Raw genomic sequence first — 17,803 nt, 5'->3', positions numbered from 1 at the left:
GTTACCAGAAATGGGGAAGGGTCGACACATGACACAAAGTGACATAAAGTGTGGTCGCCGTGTGCACACATTGTTTCGGGTTTGCGACTACTTTATGCCAAAATCATTCGTTCATTCGTTCATTTTGTTCCTGTCAAATGGAAACTGTCAGATGGAAAAATAATTAAATAAAAATAAGTGACATTAATACGCCATCTCTAAAACGGATTACAAGACGTAATTATATATTGTTTGCATTTATATTACAATAGGACTTAAATTATTATGGGGAATTAAACTGCTCGAGTGATTTGATAAACTAAGTGTAATATAATCAACGCGCCACCACATTGTATTAGTTTAGCCGGAAATGAAATTGTTTACTTCTCAGTGCTTGTGTTCATAAATATATTATTTGATGCATTTTTAATACTTCGATGCGTATACTATACTTAAATAACAGAAATAACGCTTTACATACTACGAAACTTGTTAATTATGATGTATAAATATGGTTTAAGGCTGAGAAATATTGCAGTCACAAAGTAGTCGCAAATGTTTCGACTTTGTGTCGACTCTGTGTAGACACATGACACGCGCTGTCAAAAGTAATAACAAAGTTACTGGATTTGCAAAATGGCTCCTTGTGTTCATTTGTTTTCAGATATTCTCAAAGTGTAAAAATGACGTGGTCAGAGATGGGACTTAATAGATTAACTGTTTATTCGACTAATTAATGGAATAAAAAAAGTTAATCCTCAAATTTTAATCACGATTAGTTTAGTCGACCTAACATAGATTGAAATTGAATTAATCTGAACATTAATCGAATAAATTATCGATTAAATCTCGGTTGGAAGTTGACAGGGGGCCATTTTTGTACGTAAAAATAATAGAAATGTCTTGCATGCAGATGGTAGCCAAACACTTTGTCATAAAAGTCGAGATGGGTGTCGATTTATAGGTTTTAGGGAGTGCCGATTTCGATAATGATGACCATTTTGGAATCCAAAATGGCGGCCATGCACTGTGTCATAAAAGTCGTCATGGATGTCGTTTTATACGTTTTAGGGGGCCCCAATTTTGAAAATGATGACCATATTGGAATCCAAAATGGCGCCCATGCACTATGCCATAAAAGTCGTCATGGGTGTCGTTTTATAGGTTTTGGGGGGCGCAGATTTAGAAAATGATGACCATTTTGGATTCCAAAATGGTGGCCATGCACTATGTCATAAAAGTCGTCATGGGTGTCGTTTTATAGGTTTTAAGGGGCGCAGATTTCGAAAACGATGACCAATTTGGATTCCAAGATGGCGGCCATGCACTATGTCATAAAAGTCGTCATGGATGTCGTTTTATAGGTTTTGGGGGGCGCAGATTTAGAAAATGATGACCATTTTGGATTCCAAAATGGTGGCCATGCACTATGTCATAAAAGTCGTCATGGGTGTCGTTTTATAGGTTTTAAGGGGCGCAGATTTCGAAAACGATGACCAATTTGGATTCCAAGATGGCGGCCATGCACTATGTCATAAAAGTCGTCATGGATGTCGTTTTATAGGTTTTGGGGGGCGCAGATTTAGAAAATGATGACCATTTTGGATTCCAAAATGGTGGCCATGCACTATGTCATAAAAGTTGTCATGGGTGTCGTTTTATAGGTTTTGGGGGGCGCAGATTTCGAAAACGATAACCATTTTCGATTCCAAAATGGCGGCCACGCACTATATCATAAAAGTCGTCATGGATGTCGTTTTATAGGTTTTAGGGGGCCCCGATTTAGAAAATGATGACCATTTTGAAATCCAAAATGGCGGCCATGCACTGTCATAAAAGTTGTCATGGGTGTCGTTTTATAGATTTTGGGGGGCGCAGATTTAGAAAATGATGACCATTTTGGATTCCAAAATGGTGGCCATGCACTATGTCATAAAAGTCGTCATGGGTGTCGTTTTATAGGTTTTAGGGGGCGCAGATTTCGAAAACGTTGACCATTTTGGATTCCAAGATGGCGGCCACGCACTATATCATAAAAGTCGTCATGGATGTCGTTTTATAGGTTTTAGGGGGCCCCGATTTAGAAAATGATGACCATTTTGGATTCCAAAATGGTGGCCATGCACTATGTCATAAAAGTCGTCATGGGTGTCGTTTTATAGGTTTTAAGGGGCGCAGATTTCGAAAACGATGACCAATTTGGATTCCAAGATGGCGGCCATGCACTATGTCATAAAAGTCGTCATGGATGTCGTTTTATAGGTTTTAGGGGGCCCCGCTTTCGAAAATGATGACCATTTTGGATTCCAAGATGGCGGCCATGCACTATGTCATAAAAGTCGTCATGGGTGTCGTTTTATAGGTTTTGGGGGGCGCAGATTTAGAAAATGATGACCATTTTGGATTCCAAAATGGTGGCCATGCACTATGTCATAAAAGTCGTCATGGGTGTCGTTTTATAGGTTTTAAGGGGCGCAGATTTCGAAAACGATGACCAATTTGGATTCCAAGATGGCGGCCATGCACTATGTCATAAAAGTCGTCATGGATGTCGTTTTATAGGTTTTAGGGGGCCCCGCTTTCGAAAATGATGACCATTTTGGAATCCAGAATGGCGGCCATGCACTATGTCATAAAAGTCGTCATTGGTGTCGTTTTATAGGTTTTAGGGGGCCCCGATATAGAAAATGATGACCATTTTGAAATCCAAAATGGCGGCCATGCACTATGTCATAAAAGTCGTCATGGGTGTCGTTTTATAGGTTTTGGGGGGCGCAGATTTCGAAAACGATAACCATTTTCGATTCCAAAATGGCGGCCATGCCCTATGTCATAAAAGTCGTCATGGATGTCGTTTTATAGGTTTTGGGGGGCGCAGATTTAGAAAATGATGACCATTTTGGATTCCAAAATGGTGGCCATGCACTATGTCATAAAAGTCGTCATGGGTGTCGTTTTATAGGTTTTAGGGGGCCCCGATTTAGAAAATGATGACCATTTTGAAATCCAAAATGGCGGCCATGCACTATGTCATAAAAGTCGTCATGGGTGTCGTTTTATAGGTTTTGGGGGGCGCAGATTTCGAAAACGATAACCATTTTCGATTCCAAAATGGCGGCCTTGCACTATGTCATAAAAGTCGTCATGGATGTCGTTTTATAGGTTTTGGGGGGCGCAGATTTAGAAAATGATGACCATTTTGGATTCCAAAATGGTGGCCATGCACTATGTCATAAAAGTTGTCATGGGTGTCGTTTTATAGGTTTTGGGGGGCGCAGATTTCGAAAACGATAACCATTTTCGATTCCTAAATGGCGGCCACGCACTATATCATAAAAGTCGTCATGGATGTCGTTTTATAGGTTTTAGGGGGCCCCGATTTAGAAAATGATGACCATTTTGAAATCCAAAATGGCGGCCATGCACTGTCATAAAAGTTGTCATGGGTGTCGTTTTATAGGTTTTGGGGGGCGCAGATTTAGAAAATGATGACCATTTTGGATTCCAAAATGGTGGCCATGCACTATGTCATAAAAGTCGTAATGGGTGTCGTTTTATAGGTTTTAGGGGGCGCAGATTTCGAAAACGTTGACCATTTTGGATTCCAAGATGGCGGCCACGCACTATATCATAAAAGTCGTCATGGATGTCGTTTTATAGGTTTTAGGGGGCCCCGATTTAGAAAATGATGACCATTTTGAAATCCAAAATGGCGGCCATGCACTGTCATAAAAGTCGTCATGGATGTCGTTTTATAGGTTTTGGGGGGCGCAGATTTAGAAAATGATGACCATTTTGGATTCCAAAATGGTGGCCATGCACTATGTCATAAAAGTCGTCATGGGTGTCGTTTTATAGGTTTTAGGGGGCGCAGATTTCGAAAACGTTGACCATTTTGGATTCCAAGATGGCGGCCATGCAGTATGTCATAAAAGTCGTCATGGATGTCGTTTTGTAGGTTTTAGGGGATGCAGATTTCGAAAATGATGACCATTTTGGAATCCAAAATGGCGGCCATGCAGTATGTCATTAAAGTCGTCATGGCTGTCGTTTTATAGGTTTTAGGGAGCGCAGATTTCGAAAATAATAACTATTTTGGAATCGAAGATGGCGGCCATGCACTATGTTAAAAGTCGACATGGATGTCGTTTTGTTGGTCATGGTCATCATTTTCGAAATCTGCTCTTCCTAACACCTATAAATCAACATCTATGACGGCTTATATGACAAATTGCACGGCAGACATCATGGAATCCAAAATGGTCATCATTTTCGAATTCTGCACTCCCTAAAACCTATAAAACGATATCCATGACGACTTTTATGACAAAGTGCACGGCACACATCTTGGATTCCAAACTGGTCATCATTTTCGAAATCGGCACTTCCTAAAACCTATAAAACGATATTCATGACGACTTTTATGACAAAATACGTAGCGGCCATCTTGGATTATAAAATGATCATCGTTTTCGAATTCTGCACTCCCTAAAACCTATAAATCGACATCCGTGACGACGCAAGTTATCTTTATTTTCAGATCTAACAAATTGCTACAGAATACAAAGGACAAAAAAAGAAGGAGGTAATGAAACAAGCAAAAATACAGATGATTCCTCGACGCAATTGGATGCTTCTTGTTGCTTCTTAAAGATTTTTTTGTCATAAAAGTTTTTATTTTTCACGTATTACTCTCACAAGTTCCGTGACATTTCGACCTTGTAATTTTTTAAGTAAATGTTTTTTTTTTATCTGTGAGGATCTCACTAGAATAATATAATCAAGGTATGTTTATATTTGATAATTGAAATAGTAACGCAAAAAAAAAATTATATTTGTGTCTTATATTCCTGCCGAAGACTTTTATTTTTCCTTTTCCTTCTACACAAGTTTGGTCAAGTAATAAGAATTTAGGGCTCTCAATTTTATTTTGACTTCTACAACTAGGGTTGCCAGATCGAAAGGCGCTATTATCGGGAAATAACATAAATTTTTCGGGATTTAGGGCCTTAAGTCGGGAAAAAAAATACATTGAAATTAAAGTAATTGTTTTAAAAACAACGATATTTTACATTATTGGCACTACGTCAGCTCGCTCGCTCGACGACAGTTCGGAACTTGAAATTGTTGTTTTATAACGTGAAGCTGTTTTTCGGGACAGTCTAGACTTTGTCGGGAATCGGGAACACATGCTAAAAATCGGGAGAATCCCGCCAAATCCCGACCATCTGGCAACCCTATCTACAACAGTAAAGCTACGAGGCCATGTTTGGTATCGTTTTCGTATAAATTCGCAGTACCAAATTTAGTTATGGTATCACATTGACACCATTCCAAAGTAAAAACATATAAACTTACTTTCTTTTAAACTCCTCTTCACGCTTAAACTGCTGAACAGTTTTAATTTAAATTTAGTACACATATATTTTGAGTCCCGAGACGGGCCATAATAAGTTATCTCAAAAATCATCCTTCAAAGGTGTGAAATGAGGTGTAGGGGGGAATTCAGAATTGACTTCTTGAAGTTAATACTGTTTATGTTTAGGTTTGAAGTCATGTTTTTTTTATCATTTTTAACTAAATCAAAGATGTAGACCATCCCAAATTTAATATAAATCGGTTCAGCGGTTATTGATTTCCCGTACAAATTTCCACGCCACTTTTCACACCTTCAAAAGATGATTTTGGTTATAAGATCTATCCTATGTCCTGTTCCGGGACGCAAACTATTTCTATACCAAATTTCAACGAAATCGGTTCAGCGGTTAAACGTCAAGAGGAGTTTAAAAAAACCGACCAAGTGCGAGTCGGACTCGCGTATTAAGGGTTCCGTACATTAAGTCCGACTCGCGCTTGACTGCACATTTCTAATAGGTTTTCCTGTCATCTATAGGGAAAGAACTATTTTGTGTATTCAGACAGACAGACATACAGACGCACGAGTGATCCTATAAGGATTCCGTTTTTTGCTTTTGAGGTACGGAACCCTAAAAAGATTTTTTTAATTTTGTGGAATGGTTTCAATGTGATACCTTAAATGGATTCAGCAACCCAGATTTATACGAAAACGATACCATACACGGCCTAGCACCTTCACTGATGTAGATATATCAAGATAAAATTGAGAGCCCTAAATAAACTTTCAAGAGCGGATATCTCAAAAACTATTCAACATATCGAAAAAATTGACTGAATAAACTTGTAACAAATTAAATTAACTTTCATTTTGTATAAGTGGCCATGTCGCTAAGATGCATAGTTTCCGAGATATAATCGAAAAACCGGAAAATGGGACATTCAAAGCCCCCTCTCTTCCCCCCGCTCAAGGGCTACGGCCGGGGACTTTTGATATGTTCACCTCCTAACTTGTCCAAACCAAGTTACAGAGTCAAAAATTGTGTTCCGAGCATTTCCCTCTACAAATTTTTTGAGCATTCGTTGGCTGACCTAAGTAGCTTATTGCATTTCTTTAAAAACTTTTCTGTAAAAGGTTGACGGGTGTTGGGTGTTTATATGGTTTTGGTCGATTATTATCATTTGCATCGCCCATGATGACTTACTAGAATTACTTACGAGCACACGAGACACTAATAGTAGTTTGACAAACCTTGGTTTTCAAGAGGTATTTTATATTGACATTTGCTGTCACAAATTTGCTGTCAGATTTAGTCGCAAACCGCACGCAAAGTGCACACAAATGTGTCGACACCTTGTTACGGAAAAGTGTACACACGGCGACGACACTTTGTTTCGAAACAATTCTAGACACATTGTGTGGACTCTGTTACGACACATCTGACATTTAGTTACCACTTTGATGATTCTGCGACTGGAATGGTTATATGGGTGCCAGCACAGAATAAATAATAGTACTAGGTACAGAAGACTCACTCCCTAACAAAACGCGTCTGCTACGATCAGCACAGATATGGCCGCTAGGTGGCGACAGCGCCACGCGCAGCTTATGGCAAATCCCAAAATTGGGGCCAAACGGATGTACTTTTAGCTACCTGTAGCAAAGCGACGAAATCGCGGAGTGAGCCACGCCTGCTGCCAGTAACAGAATTTAATTTGAATTTTAAACAACTTTTGTTCAGTAGCTAGATCTACTGGGATAATAAAAACAAAACCGAGTAAATAAATAAATCAAACTGATACAAAATATAATGAATCAATGCATGTTTTGTACATAAACTTATAACTAACATTTATATTTATCACATTAGCTTACGATATACTAGTATTAAATAAAATATATTTATGACTTTTAAATCAATATTTTAACTAACGTATAAACTCATAACAAAGTAAAGGATGGTACAGTTTCCAAAATGTTAAAATTGTTTTTAGGTTTTGGGCTTGTTTTTATGTTATCGCGACAAATGCAAGAAATCGCCACATTATTTACAAAACCTAAGAAATTGTTTTAACACGGACTTGGCCTGGTATAGGATGTATAGTATGTCATAGATAATTTATTAGAAAATCATGGAAGATCACAGCATAATCTCGAAGAGCCTGCTTATTTAAATTTATTGTCTAACATAATACTTTCTCGATTGCTCTGAATGAACGCAATGAACTTTTTAAAGACATAATTTCACGAACTACATTAATTCGTACGTATTGGGAACATTTTAGAGTGTAGTCAAAACGCAATATGTTTACGAATGTTTATTGAAATCAGGTCAACGACACTGCACCCCTTTGATGTTGAATATGTCTAAATTGTCTAATATGAATATATATGAGATCTAAATGGATTGGTTTGTTTTAATAATAGATAATCTACCTCTCAAAAAATACAATTTAAACAAACTTAAAATATTATTGCTTTAATAATAACTACTTAAAAATTGCCAATAGGTATACATATAGATTCTCAGAGAACTCACCACATAAAAATTATAGTTCAGTTTAAATTTAGTTGTATTAATATTTAATAATGTTCATTAACGGGGCTTATACCCATGTGGACCTCCTCAACAGACGGATGGATGTTGTAGCTAGTGGTAGTGATAATATTACAGGGCATTATGGGTTCTAGTTATTTCCATTTGGCCTAAAGAACGCCCCAATATGTTCCAAATTCTGTAATCCATACAAATAATTATTAGGACTCACAAGAAACACTTTCATGCTGCTATAAATTTTCGTAAATTGATTGTTTGTTTTTAGAACCAAAACGCTTGAAAATTATACCCCTTAGGGCCCCTCCACATCTAGCGTCTTTCGAGCGTCGGCGTCGACAACTCTATGGCCGCTGCTCGACGCAACGTCGACGCAACTGCGCAGCGACGTCATTTTCCATAGCGGTGACCAGACGCCGACTCTCGAAAGACGCTAGATGTGTGGGGGGGGGGGGGCTTAGGTTATTTTGTTTAGCTGTCCTTAATTATTTACCCTAGCGCTCGTCGTCAATATCTTGCGGACTGCTCTGATGCGCCCTCCTCGCCTCCATGGGCGGTGTGCTGGTGGCCGGGGACTCGTTGACGAGGCGCTGTCGCTCGCGGTACATGGACACGCGGATGTTCTCGAGCTGGTGGTAGCGGCACAGCTTCAGCGTGGAGAACACGGCGAGGCCCACGCACGTCGCGAACGCGCCCCACGCGCCGAACTGAAAACAGGACCATGTTACGAATACTGTTTGAGCAACTCAAAATATCGATATTAAAATTCTAATTGACCGAGCGTCAGTGAAGGTCTCCGTTTCAGCTTGGGTAAAAAAGTTTCGTATGTCGCATTTCTCGTGAAATTGTGTGAGCAAATTCGGTAGTTAGAATTATTGTCGTTTCGTTTTTTGCAAAATGATCAAAATAAATTAAATAAAATTGGCTTTAGTGCCAGTAGGGTCTATGGCACTTAAGACCATTTTCGCTGTAATAATGACTCAACAAAGTATTTTTTATTTTTTTAAGCTTATGAAGCATATCGCGAGGTCTACAGCTAGTTTCTAACGTACTTAGCTTTCCCGGCTGAATAGCATAATGATTCGCATGGGTAGTGCAAGCAAGTAAGCAAGGCTTCTTCAAATTCCACATATGTACTCAAAGTTGCTGCTTTTAATAAGAAGTTACCTGTGCAGTTCCAATCTCCATGTAAAAATTGTTCGTGGATATGTTGTCCTTTTTATCAATGTCCTGCCCGGCCGCGACGTCACAACTGTGAATAAAGAAAGTAAGCGGCTAAAACAATTCAATAACCATTTTTAACTAGTAAGTACATATATGCTACACGGCACAGCCACGAGCACTGGCTGCCATGTCTCAGTATGGCTGTCTCTGTCTGTCTGCCCATACTGTTAAGCCGCGTCTCCATATTGCGCGCCATGCTATCGAACATCGGCGCGCGCAGGGTACCGGGCCCCCGCCCCCGCGCGCCGACTCGACCGTGGGCGCGCGAGCCCCGCGCCGCGCACACACACAACCATTCACTGTCGGTGTTTCGACGCGCGGCAAAGGAATGTTCGCGCGCAGTTGGGACGGGTGTGTATATATTTCAGTTGGCTCGCGCGGCAGCATACATGGATAATTATTATTATTATTTGTATGTCTTTTCCATATCTCGGGACCATGGGGTCCCGGACCTTTGGGAGGCGTACGTGGGGCCGAAGCCAACAGCGCAGAGGCCCTTTAAGACACTTTAATCTAAAAGCAAGGGATACACGTGGCGGATACCATCCCCGAACGCACAATATGATACATCCGGAGATGGTCCCCGCCAGGTGCAAAGACTATTGCAGTGCAGCACTTTTGTGCTGCGATGGGAACTAAGGTCATGGGCTATAGATTTGAAAGTTGGATGGACTGGATAATAGGCTATGGGAGAGACTAGCGGACACCTGCCGTGACAATCAGTCTCAAAATTGTAAATGACAGGTGGTGACTCGCCAACTCATTGAGTGGGCCCCGCAATGGCCGCACGCACAGTGCGACAACAGGGCAACACTTTGGAGTGGCTGTAAGGTTGTCGAGAGGTGAGTCTGCGGTAGCCAGATCCCGGTATTCCGTTCAGCAGGCCGCCGGCGTTATGACATTTTACACTTCCAACCTGGAGCATAGGTCCCGCTCTTGCGACTCCACTCTGGCCGGCCAATCAAGGCAAGCACAGAGGCGAGGGCCAGATGAAAGTGCCCTCTGGAATAGGGGTCCGCGGTGTCGCCACTCACCGTCAGCTCGCCACAAGCTGCCCCCGCGGGGTTATTATTATTATTATTATATGTAAATGCACAGGCAGCTTAAAGCTGATACGTGCACATCAATGTCCACTTGTGTTTTGTAGTCTTCGAAAATGTTCATCGAGTTTGTTTTTAAAAGAGTTTATCGAAGGTGCACTGATCACTGACTCGGGTAAACTGTTCCACACTTTCACTACGCGGTTAGACAGGAAGTGTCGTCTGGGGTTGCTACTACTCTGCGTCCGTGTCAGTTTCAGAGAGTGTCCTCTCAGTCTGTCATTTATGTTGCGAGTAAAAATATCGCTTAACCCGGGTACGTTGTAGTGTCCTGTGAGTTTTTTATGAAAAGTGTCGTACTTTAATTAAATTATATTGCACTAAACAGTTTCTATTGAACAGTAAATGTAGTGATTATAGAAACAGATCATTTTTCTATTTGGCTATACTTCGATCCGAATAATACATTTTTGTGATATAATGTTGTCGATCGTCGGATCGCCTGCCGCGCGCGGCCGCCGCGCATAAGTTCTAGATGGTGTCGAAATTGGCGCGCGCGCCAAAATACAGGTGTGCCGCGGTCGAACATTGCTCGCGCGGCCGCCGCGCAATATCGAGACGCACCTTTAACTGTACATCTGTGGACCTTATACCTTTTGTAGTAAGGTCCACCGATGTACAGTTAGGAGTGTTGTTGTTAGTACCTGGGGAAGCGGTCAGTGATGTTGCGGCACCAGGTCATGAATCCCAGCGTGACGGTGACAGCGGCACAGATGACCAATGCGCAGAGCAGCGCACAGCCGGTAGCCTCCAGGAAGGCCGAGAAGAACGAGCTGTCCTTATCACGGTACAGCAGCATGGATAATCTGTAAAGTAAAATATAGTTATAGATCAGTCTAGATGTGATGAATAGGCATAGTTGGCTCACCATGGAGGCCAGGACATCTCCTGCCCCACATAATATAACTACTTTACTACTAACAGTATTTGTACTGCCCTGCTAAGCCAAGTAGCGGCATCTCAAATAAAAATTTAATGCAAACATATACCTTACATTCTTTATCTGAAAATTCAATTTTCAACGTCATTTGTTTTTGAGATGCCGCTATTCGGCTTAGGAGGGCAGTGTAGTCAAACAAGTAATCGAAAAACTAACAGAATTCAGGAAAATATACTACTTAGCATTTGTGGACTACAATAAGGCTTTTGACAGCTTAAAGCATGCGAGCATATGGAGCGCCCTGCTACAGCAAGGAGTAAACAAAAAATACATTCGGATTATCAAAGAAATATACAATAACTGTACTTCGGCAATCCAACTAGAAGCCATGGGAACAGAATTTTCTATCAGTAAAGGGGTGCGACAGGGCGACCCACTCTCACCAAAATTATTCTCAGCCGTGCTAGAGCACCTATTTCGAAAACTCAACTGGGATCATCAAGGCATAAACATAAACGGTAAAAAACTTAGCCACCTGAGATTTGCGGACGATCTAGTGCTATTTGCGCAAAGTGCCCAATCACTACAAGAAATGTTAGAGCAACTCGCTGAGCAAAGCGCTGAAGTAGGGCTAACAATGAACACAGAGAAGACCAAGGTTATGTCAAACCACACCAAAAATCTTATACTTGTCCATGGAAAAGAGATTGAATATGTCGAGGAATACACATATCTAGGACAAATTATAACAGGTTCAAACATGACAAGTAAAGAAATTGAAAAAAGAACTGTTAACGCATGGAAAGCCTACTGGTCATTGAGAGACATTCTAAAAAACCAAGATTTACCATTGTCCTGCAAATCAAAGGTATTTGATATGTGTGTTCTACCATGTATGACTTACGGATGTCAAACCTGGGCAGTAACTAAGAAAGATCTCCAAAAATTAAAAGTTTGCCAACACAACATGGAAAGATCAATCTTATCTGTAAAAAGGAAAGACAAAGTAAGACTGACAGATATTAGAAAGAAAACTAAAATTAAGGATATATCAGTGACTGTAAAAACGTTAAAATGGAAATGGGCTGGACATATGGCAAGAGAAGGTAAAAATAAGTGGGATAGAGAGGTAGCAGAATGGTATCCTAGAGATAGAAAGAGGAGAGAAGGGAGACCATTAATGAGGTGGTCAGATGACATTAAGAAGCATGCGGGAGTAAACTGGATTAGGACGGCACAGGATAGAGAGACGTGGAGAGAACTGGAGGAGGCCTATGCCAAGAAGGCAGACTCAGACTAAAATACTAAAAACAATGACATTAAAATATATTTATAAAAAATTTGATAGGAAAGATATTGAAACTAATATAATGATAAATGAAATGTGAATTTATTTAAATGCAATATGTAATAATTCTATTTTGGTCAATAAAGGCTATTCTTATCTTATCTTTCTTATCTTACTACTAACAGTTGTTGTTGTTGTCCTATGGCACCCCAGAGGAGCAAAGGGCCTTCACAAGCTCGCGCCACGCCTTCCTAATCCTGCCTCACTCCAGCTCAATCTGACCACTCTTCGTTCATTTGTGATGGACCGCTGCCAAGAGTGCTAACAGACTACTAACGGTACTAACCTGTATATCTGCACCAGACACACAACAAACAAGAGCACTCCAATGGCGATGACATAGTTACAGTATGCCATGGAGGCCCACTGGACGTTGAACTGCCCGTCTGTCTCTTGCCATTCACCTCCAGAGAAGAGCAGGCAATGACCTCTGCACACAAGAAAATATCATTATCAGTTTGTTGTTTAAAGAATATAGAAATTACCTTAACCTGTCTTATTATCTTAACCTGTCTTATGTACAATAAAGTGTTTACATCCATACATACATTACATCTCATCTTGTAAGGTAAATGTACGCTTCACCGAATGCTTAAGCCCTAGACTTACGTTTAATTTTTTTATTCGTTCTGATATTTTCTTACGAATATGTTCAATACTAAAATAGAAACATAGATAAATTTGTCCTCATTTAAACATACTTATAAATTACTGAAATGATTGGACGTGTATTAAAAACATTTTTAAAGTCATTTCTTCCAATTTCCTTGTTTGTACCGTTTACGGAACTAAGAAACGTGATTTGCACATTATACCGAATAGGGAGCCCGCATTACCGAACTAGGAAATAATTGTATGAAAATATGGTGTTGAGTGGTGCTCAAACTTCAGTAGTTCACTATTAAATCCCTACTATGCTTCGTTTTTTAGCATTATAAAGATGGTAAGCGATCTTGACGTGTCTTTTTATTGAAATAATTCTTTTGAAAAATAAGTCAGTAAGTAAGGTACGCAACAATTATAAAACATGTACGCATATGTATAAAATAATTTGGCTGTTTCATAAATTTTGGCTGGTCCATTTTCTATGGAAGGGTAAAATTTTTTTCACGATTTCGGAGTTGGTCCCATAGTAAAAGTTGCTCAGTATAATCCCAAAACCTCCCTGGGAATGGGAATGTAGTTAATTTTTAGCCACCCTGTATGTGAACCCCGGAATTTCATAACAAAAGATAAAAGCACTGATTTAAACTTTCACGATTATTAAACATTATCAAACTGCACAACGGGACTTAATCGCGTATTTAAGTTTTAAGATTTACCTCCGACGTTTCGAGGACGGCGTTGTCCCCGTGGTCTCGGAGAAGACTGGCTCAAGTTGACATCAACATCTTCTAGCCGCGCGAGTTTTTCGAACTACCCGCACTTGGTCTTGTTTATCAGTTTGAACGTTTTGCGCACTAGGGATGTCACTCTGTCGACACACAACACTAACGATATTCGATTTATTGACTGTCGATATTCGTTTCCGCTTACATTTACTAATGACTGGATTCCATGTGGATGAGATCTTAAAACCCTCGTCCCGATTAAAATTGCAATGTTTTTTGATTTCAATGGCTTCCCGCACTTTTCTACTGTAGAAATGGCGATCCGTGGAGAGGATTTTAGGGTTATGCAGCTCAATCCAGTGGTTTGGTCCTGACTCCAGCAAATGCTCAGCCACCGCAGACTTGTTGACCTGACGATTTTTGACAGCTGCGATATGTTCCTTAACTCTTTCTGCTATGGTGCGCTTAGTTTCTCCGATATAGGAACTACCACAACTGCAATCTATTTTATAAACGCCAGGTGACTGGAACGGAATAACGTCCTTCGGTGACCTTAGGCTCCCTGCTACTTTGGATAAAGGTGTGTACACCGTCTTTATAGAGTACTTTCCAAGTACTGTGCCAACTTTATCCGTTACCCCGGCAAAAATGCCGGCTGTCTGGAGACATCAGGACGTTTCCGCCTTGCCTTTCGTCTGGGTTGCCACTTTTTTACCTTGTACCCGTTCCTCCTTAGTACCTCCTGAATATGCGACATCTCACTCTCTAAATATTCAGGGTCACACAGATCATGTGCTCTGTTTACTAGCGAGGTAACCACCGATTGTAAGTGACGAGGATGGTGGTGAGAAAGGGCGTTCAAATACCTGGCAGTGTGTGTAGGTTTCCTATAAACAGTATGAGTTAGGGTTCCGTCCACTCGACCAATCACTTTCACGTCCAAAAACGGCAAACTGCGCTGTGATTCTAATTCATACGTGAACTTCGTCTTCGGATGAATTGAATTTAGATATCGGAGTAGTTGCTCCACCTCCTGCTTCCCACCCTTCATAATACAGAAAACATCATCCACATAGCGCTTCCACAACTTCACCGCCCAAGGCTGCAAGTTTATACTGGCTTCGATATGCTCCATCCAGATATTTGCCAAAACCGGTGCTACAGGGCTACCCATGCCCACCCACCCCATCAATCTGGAGGTAATGCTTTCCACAATACAAAAAGTAGCTTTCTTCCAAGCAGTTCCTCAGCAACACCATTACTGACTCCGATATACCCTCATCGCTCAGTTTCCTTCTGACTACTTCTAGACATTCTTTAACGGGAACATTGGTGAAGAGCGACTCAACGTCAAAGCTCACCATTGCCTCATCTGGTTCCAGCGTTATTCCCTTGAGAATATCTATAAAGTGACGAGAGTCCTTCACAAAAGACGACGTACTACCCACAAGCGGCTGCAACACCGACGCAACATGCTTTGCAAGATCAAGATTTTAATCGGGACGAGGGTTTTAAGATCTCATCCACATGGAATCCAGTCATTAGTAAATGTAAGCGGAAACGAATATCGACAGTCGATAAATCGAATATCGTTAGTGTTGTGTGTCGATAGAGTGACATCCCTAGTGCGCAAAACGTTCAAACTGATAAACAAGACCAAGTGCGGGTAGTTCGAAAAACTCGCGCGGCTAGAAGATGTTGATGTCAACTTGAGCCAGTCTTCTCCGAGACCACGGGGACAACGCCGTCCTCGAAACGTCGGAGGTAAATCTTAAAACTTAAATACGCGATTAAGTCCCGTTGTGCAGTTTGATAAAAGATAAAAGTTTAAAAAATCACAATCGCCCACGACGAGAGGAATCTAAAAAAAATTTTTGAACATCATGCTTCATTATTTTTATTATCCTATTCAGTTTTTTTGTCCACATTCCAAGACTATTATCAGGCGTCCAATAAGTATGTCTAAAGTTTGAAAAGCGCTGGCATTGAAATAATGGTCACAAAAAATAAACATATAAATATCGACCTAGCCGTTATCGTAATAAGGATGATATTCTCATGAACGTCGAATAGAAACATGGCCAACGCAAACATGAGTTCGGTAGCAGAGACCATGGGTACCATTCACCGAACGGCCGTTCGGTGAACGAAACATGGAAAATATGTGGAACCTATTTCGCGAACAGATTTTGAAAATAGTATTTTAATCGTAATCAATGTGGTATAACTACAAATCTATCATTAAATTTAATACTTGAATCCATTACAAAACCGTACATGTATAAAGTTCTTGTTAATACTGACGTAAAATATCTAAAATTATTGTTTGATAATAGTCTTGCCAAAAACCTTATTTTGATGCCAAAAAGTCGTAAAACATGAACATTTCAAACGCAGTTTTATAATAATCTATATAGGTTATTGTTGTTCGGCAATTGCTCATAAAATTACAAATACATTAAGTTATTTGTGAAATTAGGTAGTTAATCTAAATAGTTCGTAATCAACCATTAAAAAAATAATTTCAAAAACATACGCTTTCCCTGATTTCGGACGCTGTTCGATAATACCTTCCAATCAAATTGTCGGTGTACTCATCACCGAACTCACATTAAGCTTAATTTCTGATAATATGACTGCACTAAATTAATAAAATGTACTAAAATACACAAACTAATTAAGTAGTCACACTGAAAAACCATACTTTGAAACACAGAAATAAATTTAAAAGGTTTTATGACCTTAAGAAATATACGCAACTTCTTACCGATTTCTTTAAGGTTGCCCATACAAAGTGGCAATCGGGAGCAACGATCTGTTTCGATCAGTTGCCACGTCCCAACTGCGGGACAAATTGGCCGACTCTGAGGCATAGTTGAAGGGATAGGTATTTAACTCGTGGAAAAAAAATACGCAAGTAAATATCAGCTGTAAATAATCGACTTATAGCCTAAAATAGAAGAAATTCGGTGATACGGACGGATATTGAGCGTTCGGTGGAGCGTACTTTTACCTTATTAATGACAAGATCCAGAAACCTTGTAATAAGACCTTGATACCACTGTAAACATTGACCACACAGTCTTATGCATCAAATACCTACATATGTACATTGAAACTTATAAACTTTTGAATACCAGTAATGTCTAAATACAAAATAAAACTGAACTAAGTTTTTAATGTAAACTTACACAAAAAAAAAACGATAATCAAATTAGGTATACATGCTATTGTAGTTAAATGGTTTAAAAGCTAATCAACGAAACAAAAATATCAAGTCAAAATAGGAAAATATATAACATCAATCAATCAATACAATATTTAATCTGATCAAAAATAACTCAATGAAAGTAATTGTAGTATTGTTATGTCTCTTTTTACAGATATGTAGTTGAAAGATATGTATAGATGGGCGTCAAGAATAAGTAAAGAAAAAAAGACTTCAATACTGTTTTGAACGTTTGCACATCGTCACTTCTAATCAAAGGAGATTAAATTTTGGTGATACGATACGTACCTGAACTCGTGAACGTGCATGCTCATCGGCACCATGATGCACAGGGACAGGATCAACCCGACGAAATATCCTGCGATTTGGCTCACCAGCACTACGTTTGTTAGGGCCATGGTGGGTTTAGTACACTAGCGAATAATAACCAAGAATTACGCTTTCACATAAAGAAACGGAAGGAGGCAGTACTTTTTTTGTTTAATATCTGTTGACAGATTTAAAGATAAGCAGGCAAACAATCTACGCTGGATGAAAAATAAATACAAGTAATATAACATGAATACAACACTCACTACTTTGACAGTTCGTTGTCGTTGACGTCTGTCCCAATGACAAAAACAATCAGTTTGGCACATTGTTTCAAACGCTGGGCTGGAACAAAAAGCGCCGCCTTTTTATTGGCTTGAATAAAAAATAGGTCCTAGCTTACGCAGTTACATTATACTGATATGAATATTTTTGTCGGCTGATGTGTAGAAATAACGTAGAGCAAGAATTTATAGATTTTAATTGATTTTAT

General features: G+C 39.8%; 1 protein-coding gene across 1 annotated transcript; it reads right to left on the bottom strand.

Moving 5' to 3' along the window:
- Positions 1 to 7,117: 7,117 nt before the first annotated feature.
- Positions 7,118 to 17,589, bottom strand: LOC134673470 (transmembrane protein 179). The gene is made up of 5 exons (XM_063531464.1): positions 17,290 to 17,589; positions 12,728 to 12,871; positions 10,858 to 11,019; positions 9,057 to 9,141; positions 7,118 to 8,596 (listed from the first exon to the last, which is right to left on the bottom strand). Exons 1-5 carry the CDS (start codon positions 17,397 to 17,399, stop codon positions 8,384 to 8,386), a joined length of 714 nt encoding a protein of 237 aa, XP_063387534.1. The 5' UTR covers positions 17,400 to 17,589; the 3' UTR covers positions 7,118 to 8,383.
- Between the last annotated feature and the right edge of the window lie 214 nt (positions 17,590 to 17,803).

Source organism: Cydia fagiglandana, chromosome 18, assembly GCF_963556715.1.
Source record: "Cydia fagiglandana chromosome 18, ilCydFagi1.1, whole genome shotgun sequence".
Lineage (NCBI taxonomy): Eukaryota > Metazoa > Arthropoda > Insecta > Lepidoptera > Tortricidae > Cydia > Cydia fagiglandana.
Note: the sequence above shows the minus strand (reverse complement) of the source record. Positions and strands in the feature narration are given on the sequence as shown.

Bases quoted from the DNA above. Each gene is read 5' to 3' on its own strand.
- LOC134673470 (XM_063531464.1), bottom strand. From the start codon at position 17,399: ATGGCCCTAACAAACGTAGTGCTGGTGAGCCAAATCGCAGGATATTTC. The intron at 11,020-12,727 runs GTTAGTACCGTT...TTTACTTTACAG, and splicing joins TGTCTGGTGCAGATATACAG to ATTATCCATGCTGCTGTACC. The intron at 8,597-9,056 runs GTAACTTCTTAT...TCCTGTTTTCAG, and splicing joins TGGAGATTGGAACTGCACAG to TTCGGCGCGTGGGGCGCGTT.